Here is an 18793-nt window from a genome sequence, read left to right as displayed (position 1 = left end):
AAATCTAGTTCATTTCTTAAGTGGAAGACTAAGCAGAGTAGCATATTTCTATTAGCAAAATTTAGAGAACACACTAGGAATTTCAGTATTTGTATTATAACCAACATAATTACACAGCCTTTCTGAACTCACTCATTTACATTCATTCTGTCTACTGAGCAACTATAAAAAGGTAAAGGTATCCCTGACCGTTACGTCCAGTCACGGACGGCTCTGGGGTTGTGGCGTTCATCTCACTCTATAAGCCGAGGGAGCCAGCATTTGTCCGCAGACAGCTTCCGGGTTCATGATTAAGCCGCTTCTGGCAAATCAGAGCAGCGCATGGAAACGCCGTTTACCTTCCTGCCGGAGCAGTACCTATTTACTTGCACTTGACATGCTTTCGAACTGCTAGGTGGGCAGGAGCTGGGACCGAACAACGGGAGCTCACCCCGTCGCGGGGATTCAAACCGCCGACCTTCTGATCGGCAAGCCCTAGGCTCTGTGGTGTAGACCACAGTGCCACCTGCGTCCCCTCTGAGCAACTATATCCATTGCCTATTAGGAAGTTGTCCTTGAAGGTGACATTCTCTAATGTTACTGCAAAATTCCTGATATACCAGTTAAGCTGTTTGTTTGGAACAGCTCTTCAGTTTTTGGAATTATTTCAACTGCAGTAGGTCTCAGGATCTAGCCTGCTTAGGTTGTCATGTAGCAATTGTAGCATAGTACCAGTCACCAGCAATTTTTCACAGGCATTGTCTGAACAGAAAACATCTATTTGCATAGGGGTCATGGGGCTGCACACACAAACCCTGCCTATGCCAGGTATGCACATTTCACACTTTTAACACTTTTCTAGGTTCAGTTGCACAGAGGCATGTACTTGCAATCAAGGAAGAATGTGTAGAAGCTTAATTCAGATCTTCCCTGCTTGTCATGGGTAGGCCTGGTGCTTATTCGGCAGTGCTGCTATGTTTAGGTCTTTGTTCCCAACCTAGACTGATATTTCACGTTCAGGCATCCTATTTTCACTTCTATGTACTGACTAACTTAAGTACAGGGCTTCTTTGGGTAAAGTTGTATATTCATGTAATGGGGAAAAAGCTTCCTCCGTGCTTTATCCGGCATGGATACTTTTACACATTACAATGAGCATTACACTGGCAACTGGGTAGGAAATGTTCAGGATAGACAAGGAGAATTTGAGTTACTATTTTAATGGAACTCTGTGGCACATCTTTAAAAAAAAACAAAAAAAACCAACCACCTGTTCTCCCTTAAACTGAGATAGACCATGACAAGTTCCAATATGCCACTCTTAAATGAAAGGTAGGGCACATTCTGGATGAGAGCAGTCGAAGGGCAAGGCATTGCCCTCTCTGCAGATCTTATGCATCCCCCTGTGATGTTTTAGACCTGTGATCCAATGTGTTAAAAGATTAATTTGTGCTATCTTAGACTTCCTACCACTGAGATTTTAAAGTATACATGAGTCTGATAGCCTTCCCTTTTTCAACTTTTGTGACCAATGTGACAAGCCTAAGTTCTGCAAGTCTTCGACTGGAAATACGGCCTGAGGAGGCTAAACAAGCAAGTTGCTGCATTACCTGTAAGATTACCACAGGTATTTATGACCAAAAAAAACCTAGGAAATGTAGCCACCATGTAATAAAATGTACACTACTTAATTTTTGTGACCGAAATCTTGTGCACTGTACTGTTGTTACAAACTTAACATTTTATTTTCTCAGATTTCAGACAAAAAATGCATAGGAGATACCCATCTATCCTAGAAGGTATGTGATAATTGATGATGGTGTAATTCTTTTCCCCCAACACTTTAAAAAAAACACATTCCGATGCAGATAAAGAGGAAATCCTACTAGTTTTATCAAAATGATATATTCAATCAAAATTAGATCTTGAAAAGTCAATCTTCATTCAGTTGTGCAAAAGATAAAAAAGTACTCTCTTCTATTTTCATAGTTTATTACAAATGTAATGAATACGCTGGTATTCACGAAAAAAGGGAGAAAGATCAAGCAGCATGGTTAATCAACAAAAGCTAAATGTAAGTAGAAATGATTTTTTAAATGTTTACATCAAATATCTTCATATTTATTTTCTTGTCTTTTTACTTTTGTGTTTGTTTTTCAGCATTTTGTGTCTAAACTTCTTTTTCTGCTTGATGATGCTCTTCACATCCTTGTTGTGAATCCACCTGTTACGTTCTTCCTCCCACCTGAGCTGTTTGACATCTAATGGAGGAAGACAGAGAGCACATAGATAAGTTTGGAGTGACTACATCCTGGAAAAATCTGGCATTGAGTTTTATGGATGCAAAGAATACTGCCAGCAAGAGATTCATGACTGACAAACTCTCTGCCATGTTTTGTCCTAAAAACACAAAATGCTTTATGTACAAATAAATACAAAGTTCCCTCCCTCACCCTCAACAGTCCATCTTGTCTCAGACAACTTACATTTTTCAAACTTAAATGTAATTTGGGCCAATGAGGAATGAATTATATCAAGTTGAAGATTCAATGCTAATCATCATATACTTTTCTACAAATGCAAACTTGAGGATTTTTAAAAAGTTATTAGCAAGAGCCCAAAGTCCAGCAACATACTATGTACAACTGGAATTTCCATAAATGAATTGCCGTTGGTAAATTTCATCCATTGTACCATTGGCAAATTAAGTTGATCATACATCCTTTGTCTAATGCTTCAAAAGAAGCATGTTTTTTGGTAAGTTAAAGCACAGGATGGAATCCTTGCATAAAAGGGATGGAGCAAAATACTTGTTTGACACCCACCCACACACCCCTGAAATCTTAGGTGCTGTATAACCAAGCAATTTATTTCAAATTCCATTTAACATACTTAGTATGAATGCCCACTTATGATAGCATGCTGAACAATCTGTTCAAAAAGGTTACCTAGAATAGGCATTTAAGGAGGTTTGGTTACTGTGCTGCCAGCTCGATCCAATACTTCTCTGTGTGTTGGGCGACATAGCAGTTAGTGGCTCACTTTCATTTTGGGGTGTTCCAATAATATCTTAAGTACCAATTGTGATCCACTTTGTCTACAAGTGACAAACTCAGCCCTACTGGATTTATGTATAAAGGCTTAGGACCTATCTTCATTAATCTGCTTGAAAATGCTGCGTAAAACATTAGTACGTACAGTCATTACAAGCTGCCATACAGCACAGTCTCTCATCTGGCCAAAGAGTGCAGGCAAATTTACCCTGGCATTTGACTTGTACTGCAGGCATAATGAACCTGTTGTAATTTCTTAGATGTAGAATGCTTTTCAGAAGTTTAAATGGTGTTTTAGACTACAGCACTAAGACAAGAATAATCTGCACAAAATTAAGTTCACAGTGGGAGGTAGTAATTGGGAAAAGGGGAATTGACAAGATTCTGGAGATGACCATGCAGCTCTCTTTTTGAGAAAGCTGCAAGAGAGCAGCTGGAGATAATACACAAAGGTCTAATTCTACTTTAGTAGACTGAACAGTTAGTTATATGACTGTCAAGTCCATCAAGAGTTAGTTCTCTCTTGTTCTGTAAGGTTCAAAGGGCAGTTTCTAGACATCCTATAAATAATGCAATACACTGGAATTGGGTTATCCATGTAATTTTTGGATATGGGAGGATATAACTGGAATCTTAAGCCCCCTCCAGGAATCCAGAAGAATCCCGTGAGGCTCAAAGTGGGAAGGCTTTGTGTGCTCCAGATGCATCCCCTGCACCCCAACCACCTTCCCAAGTTGAACATGAAGGTCTGAAGAGGGCTTCTAAATGCACTGGTATGAATCAACTTCCTCTTGAGCAGAAATCCTTAGAAGGCATTTAGAAGCACCCTTCAGAACACACTTAGAAGCTCTTTTCAGACTTTCCTGCTCAACACAGGACAGGTGGGGACATGAAGTGTGCAGTGCACACAGGGGTGGCACTGGGGAAGAGAAGGTACAATTGGGAGAAACAGCAGAATAGAAATCAAATAAATATGCTCCTCCATTTGTTTCAAATGAAACTAATTGAAATACCTTCCTAAAACCATCACATGAGCATTTGGAATGCCTGACAGGTAAATATATTTGCTGAACATATGAAAAGTCACTTACTTGCGTTATCTTTGTTAGCCATTGCATTCATCCCAATACTATCAAACTTGGACCCAATGTTTTCATCCAGCAAGGAACCAAACTGCAAAAGAAAGATGATGATTAGTACTTTGATAACCAGCAGACCAAACACATTTTTAAAAATAGAAAACTTGGTGGCACCTACTTCTTCTGCAGTAGCAAGGATGCCAGTCTCTTTTAGTTTTCTTTTCTTGTTTTCTTTTGACCCTTTAAAACATGAATATGCAATTATTTATTCTACGTGAAGAACAAAAAGCAAAGTGTGTGTTGGGTGGGGAATAGATTTGAGCAGGAAACAGGAAGAGACTCCCAGGAAGCACTTCTCAGGCTCTTCTATGCTATCTACAACAAGGTGCTATATTTCAAAACTCCATCCTTTTAAAAACATTTTCTCAATGTTTTATTAACAATGATCTCTAACTTCCTTGACAGCACTGTCCCTGTACCAAATAGTTTACCACTTACTATTCCTCTAGGTAAGGAAAGGGATTTTGCTAACTATTAAGTACCTTAGCAGTTTTACATGCTAGTTCTTTAAGAGCTTGGGCAAATATCATCTAACTATTGAATTTTTAAAAATCAAGTTCTAAACCAGTTATCCTTTGTCATCTCTGATAAGACTTCAGGTGTACAACTGAAAGAAAACTGTATCCTGCTGAAAACTGAACTATTCCTTTCCATCTGGTTTTCTGTGTCTGATATGAAAATCAAATAATTATTTCTTGATGAAGAGTAAGAGCACTTTCTATACAGTATCACACTTTTTATCACAACCACATATTGTCTCCCCCATAACAACTACACACTGCTCTGGTTTTCTTAATACCTTATAGTTCATTCCTATCTCTCCTTCCTCAAACTGGACATGAAGATTTTCAGACTCTAACCAAAACAGAATGTTAAAAGTCAATGTGATTAGGTGAGTAAATTCTGCAGAGTAAATTCTGTCTGTTGGGTCATTTTCCTTTAATGGGCCTATTAATGACCAGTGCAGTCCTAAACAAATATATGCACAAGTAAATACCACTGAGTTCAGTGGGGCTTACTTCCAGGAAAGAGGATATAGGATGAAGCTCAAGTGCCTTATATCTAGCCAGCACAGCTAATACAGACCCCTGACCCTCTCAGAAACTATTCACAATTCTGAGTGGAAAGACAGCAAACTAGTGACTTGAGTCACATTTCTAGCATAGAGGCAGGCTGGTACACAACCCCTCAGCATTCTGACACCCAAGGCTGCCTTGGTTTTTCTTTTATCAAATATTAAGAGGTCTTTATGTTACCTTTCATCGATCCAGCAAAATCCATTTCTTTTTTTCTTTTGCCTTTCTTATTGGCAGGCTTGACATGCTCCTCTTCATTGTCATCTATCAAAAAGGAAAGCTATTAAAACTTTTGCTCAGACTACATCATAAAACACATGATTTGTCAATATGAAAACACTTTCAGCTTTCGCGCAGAGAAAGTAACCAACTGCCTGAAACATTGTGGTTATCTCAGTTCCTATTTACAGACTACTCCTAGTCAGCTCAGATGTTTCTACAGTGTGTTTCTGAATACTGAAAATGCAACAGGATGACAGAGTTTATTCAACCATGCTTGTTGCACATAAGAATACTATAGCTTGGTCCAATTACTGTCATTTTAGTTTAGTGAACAGTGTTAATGTGACCCAATGTTAACATGAAATTAGGCTCTAGAGCAGTTTTCCTAAACTTGGGTCTCCAGCTGTTTTTGGACTACAATTCCCATCATCCCTGACCACTGGTCTTACTAGCTAGGGATGATGGGAGTTATAGTCCAAAAACTCAAGTTTGGGAAACACTGCTCTACAGGATGCAGGAGTAGATGCAACACTTATTTTTGATGATCCATTATCAGCCTTGGCACATGCATCCTTCGGATCTGTCCACCGCAACACCTAGCTTATGTGGTCTTCTGCTCCAGCGAAATCACATAAATTATCTGATGGAACACTATGGCAAACAAGTTGGTTTAAAAATAGCTAGCTTCCTATGGCATTTAAAATCTTTGTTTTAACAAGGCGAGCAATTCAATAATTTGGCAGTAAGTGCATTTGTGTTTTTACCTGGAGCTTTATCATCATCTGAGATGTCCATAAAAGTCCCTCCATCTTCATCATGATCTTCTCTAAAGTCTTCATCCATACTACCCAGAGACACTTCCTCATCATCAAGGTCATCAAAATCATCCTCAGAATCGTCCAATGCTTCCTCATCACTTTGGCTTTTCTTTTTTCCTTTGCTTTTTATATTACTGGAATTTGATTTAAAAATACAATTTTAAAAGCTTTTAAAAAATCCACCTATCCAACTTTCTCATAATGCTTAGGAAGATCACAAACAGCAAACAATACAGAGTTTAGTCTATAAACAAAACACTCAAATTTTGTTAAACTAATGCATATATCATAGCTAAACAGGTTTTGGTGGTTTCTATCCATGGAATAATCCTACTTCATCTCCTTCCCTTGCATGCCCCAGAATAGATTTAGGGGGATTTTACAGGGGGTGGGAGGGTAAGTTCCATTAGGGAAGCAAAAGACATTGTGCAAACAGGACAATACCACTGGATACAGCACAGAATGTTAGCAGCTTTACAAAATACTAGACCATTACTTGATCAATTCTCTTTTGACCAGTAAAACTGCCTGCTCTAGAAATAGCAAATTGCAAAGCTGCTTTATGGGGTTTTACTGGATGAATGCCCATAGAGTCACTCCAAAATTATCAGGCACATAACAAGAGTATTTCCACAATAAATGAGTTCATAAAGTACTCTACAGATATTTTCACAATTCTAAATAACAAGGGAATTGTTAAATGAAATCTGCTATAAACTCCTTATATAATATACCAAGATCCTAGTGTATCAGTATTCCACCCAAAAGCCTGTTTTATTGTAATACTAACATTTCAGAGAGTATGAAATTTAAGGCAGTGGGAACACCAACACACAATGAGCGTGTGAAAATCACTTTGCCTGCTTTCTGAGCCAGCAAGGAGGAAGTGCTGTGTGCTCAGCTAAGGGAGTGGAAATGGGGTAGGGGGAAGGAACCTAAAGTGATCCATCTGTGGAAAAACTGATCTCTTAAGCCAAATGTGGTCGAGCTTCATTTAAGAGTAAACTATTTCAAGCCATGTTTACATATCAAGCAGCACACACAATTGCTCAGAAGATATATCTCATCATGCCATTGACTCTGCAATTCTAAACCCCATTGTTTTCAGTAGTGCCTATTCTCACTTGGTGTGTATCGGGTTGCAGCTTTCATCACTCTAATCACTGATTGCAATTAACAAGTAGATTACACCACCCTCCTAATACATGCCTACGGGTGAAAAAGGAATACTAATGGGAGTGGAACCTACAAGATAAGTTAGCTCAGGCCCATTCAGCAGCAGGGTTCTCATCTATCCTATATATATATATATATATATATATATATATATATATATATATATATATATATATATATATATATATATATATATATATATATATATATATATATATATATATATATATATATATATATATATATATATATATATATATATATATATATATATATATATATATATATATATATATATATATATATATATATATATATATATATATATATATATATATATATATATATATATATATATATATATATATATATATATATATATATATATATATATATATATATATATATATATATATATATATATATATATATATATATATATATATATATATATATATATATATATATATATATATATATATATATATATATATATATATATATATATATATATATATATGCCAGGCGGCAGAGTGAAAGCAGCTATATTGATCCAAAGCATACTTAACAGTATGGAGGATGAACCTGCAGCCCTACAGATGCATTTGGACTACAACTCCCATCATCCTCAACTATTGGCCATGCTAAGTACAATGACACCTGGCAGGCCAAAAGTTACTGGGTAGGCCAGTGTAGAATATAAGGCAGAATACAAATCCTTTCCAAGGAAAAGGGAAGAAGGTGCCCTAATCTTCACAACTGTCTGCACCCCTAGGAGTCACAACTCAGGTTCTCAAATCTCCTCCCTCCCAAAACTAGATCATGACTAAGGAGATCAAGGGAGATGAAGTCTGGCTGTTCGTTTTGCACAGAAACTGCATCAGCTTCCTTGTAATTTGGTTGATTCATAATTGCAGAAGTAATGTAGCTACATTTCAGGAGGGAAGGAGGATTCTGAATACATTTGAGGAATATTTAACAACAAAAATTTCCTACAGAGCACAGAGTTTTAGAAGAGCCTTGTGACATAATGCACATACACAATACACTCAATTTACTCTATTTGCTTTATCCAGTCATTCATGGTGCCCATGCAGAAACTCTGTTTATTCCCATTAAAAAAAAACTTACTCAGCAAAATTAAGGTCCTTATTGGCAAGTGTATCAAAATAACAATCATGTTCAAATGAATCTGAAAGAAAGAAGGTGGCAAAATTAAAACATTTTGATTTGGTATTTAAAACAAATTGTTTCAAAGTGCAATTTGTTATAATCTGCAATGTGCCCTATATTCTTGCATGAAGCAACTGCCACCTAACAACCCACCAAGACCAAGACCAAACATTAAATCTGGAATTTGCCAAGTTTTAGAGGAGCAAATACCAAATGAGCAACCAGGCAACACTGTAGTGTAAGCAGCTGTTTAGCTTGAGTTGGCTCATCTCCCCACCCACATCTTTGAACTGGAAATTCACATAAACTTGAGTTCCATCTACTGACCAGTCTTAGAAGAACTGCCAAAGGATTACTACCAATCTTCCAGGGAAGCCAAAGTCCTCTACATCTCTTTGATTAACTACAGGCTGGTTGGGGTGAAAAATGGGACAGGATGGGACAAGTGTTACCTAAAGCTCTTTCAAACTCTTCATCATCCACATCTTCCACACTTTCATCATCTCTCGCAGGTTTCCTTTTCTCCTTCTCCAAGTCCAACTTTTTATAAAATCTGCGTATTAAAAAGAAAAAAGAAATGTTTTCACATTCATATAAAACATGGTTATTAAGACATCCTGATTTGATGAACTTATAAAATAAGGATATTTCAAGACGTTAAACTTGCCTAAGCATCAAGCAATGTCCTACTGTTTTAAAGTCATTAATTCCTATTGCAACAACCTTTCAGGGGCCAGATGCCAGTGGTGGGCAGGGCCAGAGGCAAAAGTGGACAGAACAATTCATGTAAATTTTATCTTTGTGCTTTAGGCTGGTTTCTACACAGACTCCCACACCGCTCTCTATGTTCTATCCAGACAAGAAGCATTAGAATTCAAAGACACTTTCCAGCCCAACAAAAACAGCTGGGTTGCAAAGCAGGCCCAGTGAAGGGAACATTCTGAGGACCAGATGGAGAGGCCAAAAGGAACATGTACGGTCCCCAGGCCTGAGGTTTCCCACCCCTGTATTATAAAGACAATTGGGCTAGTACCACCCTGTAACATCAGGGTAGCAATATGATTTATCAGAGTGTGATGTCACAACATTCATTTGCTGGCAAAAAGAGCCTTTGGTTCAGGGCTACTATGGGGGCATTTCTTTCCAAACGCTAACAGAAAGTCATGCTGCCACATGGCGCTTGTGGGGGGTTATATATCCTCCCCCCTCCTCCATGGTAAAACACTACAATAAACATCTGATGTGCCATAATGTCATGAATAACATAAAATTGATCTGGTTTACGTTCAAACAGCTGTAATGATCTTCCCACATCTCCTACCTTACTAAGCATTTTCCCCATTTCAGCACAAAAAAGCCCATTCCTTCATATCCATTTTAACAGACAAGTCATTCCCAAAAGGCTACAGAGATGGGGCTATCTATGCGCCAGACAGGCTTGGGTATAATCTGCTGTTTCCAGATTCTTATTCTGGTCATATAAGACTAGATAAGCAGTTGTCTTATTTGCAAGATGTATGTACACTGCCTTCTCCAGGGCTGAAACAGAATCACCAGCAACCAACCAGTGCATCCCATAATAGATACAGGTGCTGCTGATGACCTGATGGAAGAACATGAGCCATAACAGCACAGTTATTCTGGGCAAATTCCCTGCTGTTTTACTGTGATGTATGGAACATTCCAAGGAACTGTTGTCTAGAAATGGATGTGTTTTATAAAAACCTTTTTTCCTCCACTGATCTTATCTAGTAATTTGAAATATCCATTTTTCCCAGCCATGATCTCCCTATCCTATAAAAATGTATGGAAGTGATTTGCAGTAATACTTTCACAACTGTAGAAAGCATCTCCAAGAATAAACCCTCCCCAAAGGAAACAAAATTAAGAGCAATGAACACATGGAAGTATCAATCAAAGATGTCAATACCTGTGGAAAAAGACTTCCTCTACTGGGATTTTGCTTTCATCTTGGGCAAGGAATTCCTTGCTATTCACTGGAAATAAAACAATAAATAACTGATGGTTATTTATCAAATTAACTTGCTATAAAGGTCATTCAAATGCCATGTCACACACATTTTTCCTAAGCAATGTCTTTAGGGCTGCTAGCTTCAAAACCAATCAATCCAGTGAGATCAACTAAATCTCTCTGTGCAAAATGAATACCCCTCCCTCACCCACCCAGTCTTTAAAAAATTGGGGGGGGGATCCAGAGCACAAAAGTTCAGAATGTAAAAGGAATTTAACTTTTAAATTAAAAAATAACCTAATATTAAACAGAATCAGAACAAGTAAATCTATTATATAATCCAAGCTAAGTTTAATTTTTCTTACTTAGATCACTTAGGCAGAAGAAATGTAGTTATAGGATATCATGGGAACATGGATTACAAATAGAAATTTGAGAGGTCGCACAAAACCACTATTATATATCACATCATTACTGGTGTTTACATAACATGAATATCCTTAGTCGTAATGTTAATGAGTTAAAGCCTTAACTGTTCATCTGGATCCTACTTCTGAGAGTCTAACAATGAACTCTGTATCCAATAACATCACTCCCCCTTCCTTCTTTTTTCTTAATGTGATGTCTCTCCTTCTGAAATAGCTATCCTCTTGTGGATCACAAATTGGCTAAGTTGTAGGAAGCAGAGGAGGAGTGAAGAGTGTTAGCTACATCAAAGGAACACTGCCCTTCTGTTGGATGCCGTGGATCACAACATTTTTGGGGGGAATATGTTTATCAATTTCCCTTCCAAGGCCTCCCTCATCTACTACTGAGGATCGGGGACCCTCCACAACAGCATGAGGGCTGCAGGAAGGAGGAATTAGCAAAAATTGGCCCCGCTTCCATTCCTGAATGGAATGACAATATTGGATAAAACCGATTGTGCAAATATCTTCCACTGAAAGTGATGGATCTTACAATGCATTGTATTTATGAACAGGGTACCACTGACTATGATCTTTAGAATGAAAGCTCTTTACTTACCCGCAAGATTTCGTACATCACTCATGGACTGTTTCTTCTTTGGCTGCATTACCACACTACTGGTGTTCTCTGCATTAGAAAGTCAAGAAATCACACAAAAAATTAATTGTTATTAACCTTAACCTATCTGCTACACCTGACAAATGTTGATAGGGTACATACCTTTGCCCTTAGCAGCTTTGGGATTTCTGTACACAAAACGATCCAAGAATCTCATTAGAGTGAAGTCCTGCAGAGGATCACCTGTGTATTCAATGTAATTCCCCTGAAACAAAGTTAAACATTCATAGTGTCAATTTGCATCAAGAAATACATGAATGGAAATGGCAGCAGAATCACATGTGTTTGGATTCAGCAGACAAATAAGTGATGTTACTCAGATGAAGGAAAAGATGAAATAGGTTGCCTCTCTGAAACCTGGATCACACACAACCCTTTCAAGTGGAGGCAAGGCAGCAGTGGCTACTCCTGGTCTGCTACGTAGGATTTCAGGTGTGCCACACAAGTGAAGAAAGGGGTGGACAACAGGACAGGTGGGAGGCAGGCAGAAACAAGACTGCCTTGTCTCCTGCTTTAAGTATCTGTAGCAAGGTGGAAACCCTAGCCAATCTGGTTTTCTACAGGGAAAAATATTTGTATCAAGAATGGTTCCCCCATTTACTTCTTGCCCCCATTTCTGTCTGGAAACTACTATTCATGTGCAATCCAAATCATTAAGTACATGTGACAAGATACCCAAGAGGACAACCAAAGTAGTGAAAAAAGTAAGAAATTCAACTAACCTCTAGGATAGTTTTAGCAAAGAGGGCTACAGATGGATGAAAGTGTTCTGAAAGCTGGAAAAATAAAATCAATATTGTAATATAAAATCTTATTCCGATACAAGGTTTTGGCACCATATTAACAGATTAAATGGAAATCTTAACCTTCACTCCAGTTATTTTCCTCCTTATTTATTTATTTATTTATTTTCTTGCTACAAAATTGTACACACGTAAATCATAAAACATGACATGACTAACAAAAAACAGGTCACTAGAGGGATAAAATAGTAAACATATTGTTTTGCAGTACACAATAATCAGCTGGTTACAGTAAACCAGTAAAGTTCTGTCTATTACCATTCCAACTGCTGTTAATAAATGTGTTACTAATTCCTTACTTCTTGATTGGTCTGTAATGTAGCTGAAGTATATAAATTACCTAAGTAGCTTTGAAGCCAGATGGCAAGAGGCCATGATCCGCCATGTGGCAGTTTCTGGAACTGACTTCTCCACATATTAGATGTTACATTAAATGCCACTTTTATCACATGAATCTACCTCATCAGACAGGCTCTGCACTAGCTCCAGCAGCAGGTGCCAGTATGGAAACTCCCCATGATATGTAGTCAATCTAAATGTTTTGCAGCACTATGTTACCATCCCCAACGTTGAGAAGTAACCTCTACTGGGAAGAGGAAGGGAGAGCGAAAGCTGTAGGTTTGAGATAGCCAGCGTGAGGACCTCCATATGTTGTTGGACTGCAACTCCCATAATTCCTGAGCAGTGTCTATGCTGGATGAAGCTGGTGGAAGTTATCTTAGACCTGTTCCAATGTAAAGTCATAAGATAGATGCCAGAACTAATCTTTGAACAAGGCTCCCCTCCTCTTAAAACTTGTACAATAGGTTGACTCCACACTTGGTCATACTTAGAATGCGCCTGATGAACTCAAGAGACTTAACTTACACCAATGATTTAAATGGGCCTACTCTAACTCTGGATCCAAACCAATGAAACTATAACAAACCCACTGTTAAAGGGAAACTTCTGTAAAAATAAAATAAAGTTGTCTGGGATCCCTTCCACAAAAGCCACATTGAAATTCCTGGTGTTCATGAAAAAACAGTACCTTCTTTAGTTCCCAAAAGCTTGTTCTATCAGCTCCACAGTATGAAGGATTTCGATGTAATGGGTCATAGCTACCCAAATTCTTGCCACCTGAAAAAGAAGACATGTTTTGTATCATCGAAAACAAACAGATCTAGATACTTAAAAGGGGAACACCAAATTATCCAACAAAGTAGTCAACCTGGTACCCTCCAGATGTTGTGGACTCCCATCATCCCTGAGCAAAATCTGATGAGCATCACATCAACTACTCCTGATCTTCTCCTGATCATTTCAAAGACAGGAGAGTCCTTCTGTAGTAACACCACAAAAGGTACAACAAAAATCTCTGTGCCCTGCTCCAATTTCATACAACTCAGTCTGCAAAATGCATGTTGGTTTAGGTAGCAGAGTGGGAAGGTAAGCCAGTTTCTTTTAGTGCCATTGCAACATCTGGTGGGATTAGTTGAAAGAAGAATACTCTCATTATTACACAGAGCTGCCAGATGTCTAGAACAGATCAGAAACCAGAGTGAACAAGAACGTAAGATTTCTGGACTTGGACATGAGAGGAGTCACGTGAGCCCAGCCAAAGTCTCATGGCTTCAGTTCCCATTCTGTAAAATGGAAATGACAACAGCCTAACTCAAAAGATGGGTGGAGAAGTGAATGAGACATGACATTGTAAGTCACTTTTTACTTACAGAAATATAACTAAGGGGGGGAGGGACACCACTTAAGTAACGCATGTCTCATGAAATATGTTAATACAGCAGCAGCAACAATGGCCCATAACCCTGGCAATGTCTTATGTACTGACAATGTTCCCTAACACTTTTAGCAGATGGCCTTCCTCTGGCTCTATTCAATCCCCTCCACATAAACAAGTTTGGATAAGGAAAGTTTCCTTTGGGTAACACCATTCAGATTAAGGTTTGCAGAATTTAATACCTTCTACTAGGACCTGAAACATTCCAGTCAACATCTGCCAGATGAATCTCACACAATTTTTCAATTTTTACCTGCTAGATTTTGGTGATGTACCCATGAAGCTCCTGAAGCTGGGTCATGAGGCTTCACAGATTCTTCTAATTTTATTATTTTTGTTTCTTCATCAACATCTACAAGTTTTTCCTCCTCTTCTTCAGCTTCTTCAAGGTCATGAAAATGTTCCTCATCATCAGATTCCTAGGAAATGAATCAGTTTTACGATGAAACCAGTGTGGTAATCATGCAAAACTGATAAGTTACATTCCAGGGATAGCATATAAAGCCAAAATTGTGGATTGAAAGCATTTTTTTTAACTGAAGTCAACAGCTAGTTGTACAAAGGCAGGCTAAAAACAACTCTATAAGGCAGATATCATACCACATGATCCTGCAGCTGTACTCGTAACCCTGGTTTTACTTTCAGAAGTTCGGACACAAGGTACAAAGCTCCACAGGTGAATGGTGGCATTTGACCACAGGTGACTTGAAGCAATCGCTTTATAAAAGCTTTCACCCGCCGCAGTACTATATCAGCCTTCAAAGATTTGTACACAAGGTTGAGAAACATAGACTGTTTGGCACACAGTGCTAATCCTGGATCCAGCAGCTTCCTGCAAAAACAAAATAAGCATTATAAGCATTAAACTCTGCTCATGAATTCACTCATTCTTCTGAAATATGAGGTACAGACCAACATATGACAGCTGCATCATTTACTACTACTGTTGACACAAAATTATTATTTTATACTCGCCCTAGTTTAAAGTGGACCACTGCTTAATGAATAATATCCCATAATTAGTCACATTTGATTAGATATGTGAAGACACGGGGGGACAGAAAAATGGGGAGAGAACCCTTGTATTTTGTTTTTCATTCTTTTTTCCCCTTTTGTTTTTGAAAATTTGGGTAAAAGTAGGCCTTCAGATCTCTACATTTGTTTTATTTAAACATTCACAAAGCAACCTAACCCTCGGATCTACTGACAGTCAGGTTAGGATAGTGGATGGGACCTTTGCTGGTGAGTCCTCCACTATGCCAGCAGAAAGGTCCATGGACATACATCTACCATTTATTTCAACTGGAGAGGCAAAGTAAGGGTTTGTAAGAAGTACAGGGGCAAAAAGAAGCGTGTTCTACTGCCACCATGGGTGGTGCAAGCCAGCAAGCCTTTGGATCATCTGCCAATTCAATCCCCACCCCACTTAAGATTGTTCTGTAAACTGAGTTCAGAGGAAGGAAAAAGAAAAACTGGTACAACAGGAGGCTCTTGGCTCAACCCTGCTTCAATAAAGGATAATCAATTGGAAAATACCAGTAATAACCAAAACAAAAACAAAACCTCCACATTACAGATGTCTACATTGGCATGAATTGTCAAGCAAAACAGTTTACCTATCAATTGCCAAAAACAGACAGGCAACTACTGATATGCAAAGGGGGACAAAATAATTCTTTTGCCATCACAATATTCACAATTTAAATTCATATGAACCATAAAAAAAATGATCAGCAGTAAATATTCTACAAAACGCTGCTTAATAGAAACATTAAAATGTATGTGATGCTTACTTGTATAGGGCTGTGTAATATCGGTCAGATATAGTCTGATTAGAATCCATTACTTGAAACAGCAACATCAAGGCTTGGATGCTAGTGCTGAAGTTCGCAAGGTGCAAAACCTTAAACAAAGTATTCATCTGCTCCGTTATTTTTTCATCACTAGCTTGAGCATAAGGGTAAGCTCTGTTCACCCCTGTCAAGAGAGCACTAAGCATTTTGGACTCAACATCTTTTTTCTTGATACAAGACCGAAAAAAGCAAAAGTAGATTGTAATGAGTTTGTTAGCCAGCTCACTCTCCTCGTGACTAAGAACTATCTGGTTCAAAAAGCAGATTGCATAGTACTGTGCTTTGGGGCTAATGTTTGATCGATAGAGAAGCCTCTCCACTTCATTACACACCACTCCTTTCATGTTGGGATGCTTATGAAGCAGAGTCTCTAGCAGATAAGATGCTTTGGTGGCTATTTTGTTTAGAGGATCTCCCAGTTTGTTTACTAACTGCACAAGAAAAGCTTTCTCTTCCTCTACCTTGTTACAGAGAAGTTCATGTGCAACAGCAAGAGCCCGGGTTTTTGTTGCCAACAGGGGATCATGGCTCAGTGATTCTAACACTTGCACAAATTCAGCCACCCAGTGCTTCAGGTGATGCTCAAAATACCACAAGATCAGGCGCCTATCCCTCGAATCTCTGTTGCCACTTGAGAGCTTCTCCAGAGAGCCAAAAGGATGTTGGGAGAAAGTGTACAGCTTACGATTGTCTGGTAGAAGATGCGTCATGAGAAGCTCTTTGAAAGTATCCAAGGCCATTAAACTCTGCCTTCTACTACCTTTCTTTTTTATCAGATTCACAAGGGTCTCTATAAACTGAAGTGAGTGGACAGTAGCATCTTGGATAAGAAGGGTCATGGCAGCCATTCTGTCAGCAAGAGTCCCTGATGATACTACAGTTTTCATCCAAGCTGATGATGATCCTTTCCATAGATTTGCCTTACTCTTGCAGAGGTCTGCCTCTTGTTGGTAAAGCTTTTGAGCCAATTCCTTATACTTGGATACAAGGGACTGGTTTTGGGGTTCAGTAGAAAATTCATTTGTATACTCCAGATCATACCATTTGCCCCCTGGTTTTATAAGAAGTATCTGCCGCTCATGAAATTGAAAAGTGTCCACTTCCTTGTCTTTTTTTGTTCCAAGCAACAAAGCACTATTGGGAACTGACTGTTTCTTATTATCTTGGGCATAACTTGACTCTGTTTTTCCTTTACTTCCTTTCACTTGGTTTTCTTTTTTTGCTACCGTAGTTCTGTTTACTTCCTTTTGGTTGACTTTCTCTTTTTTTCGTAGTTTTTGTTCTCCTTCAACTGCTGCTCCCTCTTCTTCTTCTTCATCTGCTGCAATCAGGAATTTATTTGAATAGCTGCTTACACCCAGTGATTTTATAAATGCCTCCAATTCACCATCCTTCAGATCATCAATGGCACCTTTTTTTCCACCATCTACAATTTCTTCGGTCTCATTCAAAGCAGCGAGCATGATATAATCTTGCTGCATAAAACAAAGTAACAAGTTGTATCAGCAACGTATTCATGGATAACATCATTTGACAGTGCATGCATTATAAAACATCCATATTGCAAAAAGGCTTATAACATACGCAGACAACATTGCTCATTACTGCTTCTAAATTACTTGCACACCTCTGAAATATCCACCAATGTAAGGACTATCCAGTATTAAGAAATGTCCCACCTGCTCTCAAAGTGCTGGATTTTTATTTTTTGTTTTACTAAAAACCATGTACAAAAATCGAGGGGAGGGGGGAATCTGTCTTAATCAGTGGCAGCACATAAAAAAAAATTAAGGACAACAGGTTAGTCGTGACATAAGAATTTGTGGCCACACATTTCTGTTACAATATTATCTGTTGGTCCGCATGGGGCCAGAAGGCTCTTTGTATAAAACCCAGTGAGGGAGGAGGAGATGTTTAAAAATGAAAACAAAAATTGTTCGCTGCCCACATACTATGTGTGTAACCCCTCAAGCTACACATGCAGCGGATCTGCCATTTATTTCCACCAGTTTAAAAAGACGGCAACACATGAGAAGCCAACATTAGACAGATGGCATCTCCTTCCAGGGCGAATAATGCCCTTTTGGAGAAACTCCGCCTGTTAAAGCACATCCTTTCCGAGGGAAAAGAGCCAGGCTGACCCAACGCTCTCACCCCTTTCCCACCACGTGGAAGGAAAGAGATGCGCAGGGACCTCCCTGGACCCCTTTCCTGGCCGCCTCAGGGTCTCTTTCTTACTTTGGTGCCCCCGAGGCGCAGCACCTCCTCCAGAGTAAAGCCGCTTCCATCATCAACCTCTTCCTCGCCATCTCTCTCGTCGGACTTCTCGAGCTCCAACTCCGACAACGCGGCCATCTCCCTCGGCCAGACCACGCATGCGTCACCCTTGCTTCCGGGTAGTAGTGATGACGACACTCACTTAGAAGGGGAAAGGTCCTGCTAGATACATATAAGGTACTATGAACTGCACAGATTTAGGAAACAAACAGGTAAGTGGCAGAGAGAGGGACGCACTGATTGTCTATTTGTATTGTAATAATAAGCATCGTAGTACAGACACGGGCCCTAAGGTAAACTCCTTTGGCGCTTCGCAAAATAATCATTTTATTATGCTGCCAGGACAAGAGGGTCAATGATGTGAAGGAAGGCCGCGGCGCGAGCTGCAG

At 38.9% G+C, this 18793-nt stretch overlaps 1 protein-coding gene across 1 annotated transcript; it reads right to left on the bottom strand.

The window, feature by feature from the left end:
- Positions 1-1954: 1954 nt before the first annotated feature.
- CEBPZ (CCAAT enhancer binding protein zeta) lies at positions 1955-18730 on the bottom strand. The gene is made up of 17 exons (XM_033145438.1): positions 18682-18730; positions 18366-18541; positions 16068-17602; positions 14875-15106; positions 14528-14693; positions 13528-13616; positions 12417-12470; positions 11797-11899; positions 11635-11703; positions 10567-10633; positions 9089-9189; positions 8595-8655; positions 6234-6421; positions 5428-5511; positions 4290-4351; positions 4124-4205; positions 1955-2240 (listed from the first exon to the last, which is right to left on the bottom strand). The coding sequence occupies exons 1-17, from the start codon at positions 18728-18730 to the stop codon at positions 2101-2103; spliced, it is 3258 nt and encodes a 1085-aa protein (XP_033001329.1). The 3' UTR covers positions 1955-2100.
- Between the last annotated feature and the right edge of the window lie 63 nt (positions 18731-18793).

This window comes from Lacerta agilis, chromosome 3, assembly GCF_009819535.1.
Source record: "Lacerta agilis isolate rLacAgi1 chromosome 3, rLacAgi1.pri, whole genome shotgun sequence".
Taxonomy (NCBI): domain Eukaryota; kingdom Metazoa; phylum Chordata; class Lepidosauria; order Squamata; family Lacertidae; genus Lacerta; species Lacerta agilis.
Note: the sequence above shows the minus strand (reverse complement) of the source record. Positions and strands in the feature narration are given on the sequence as shown.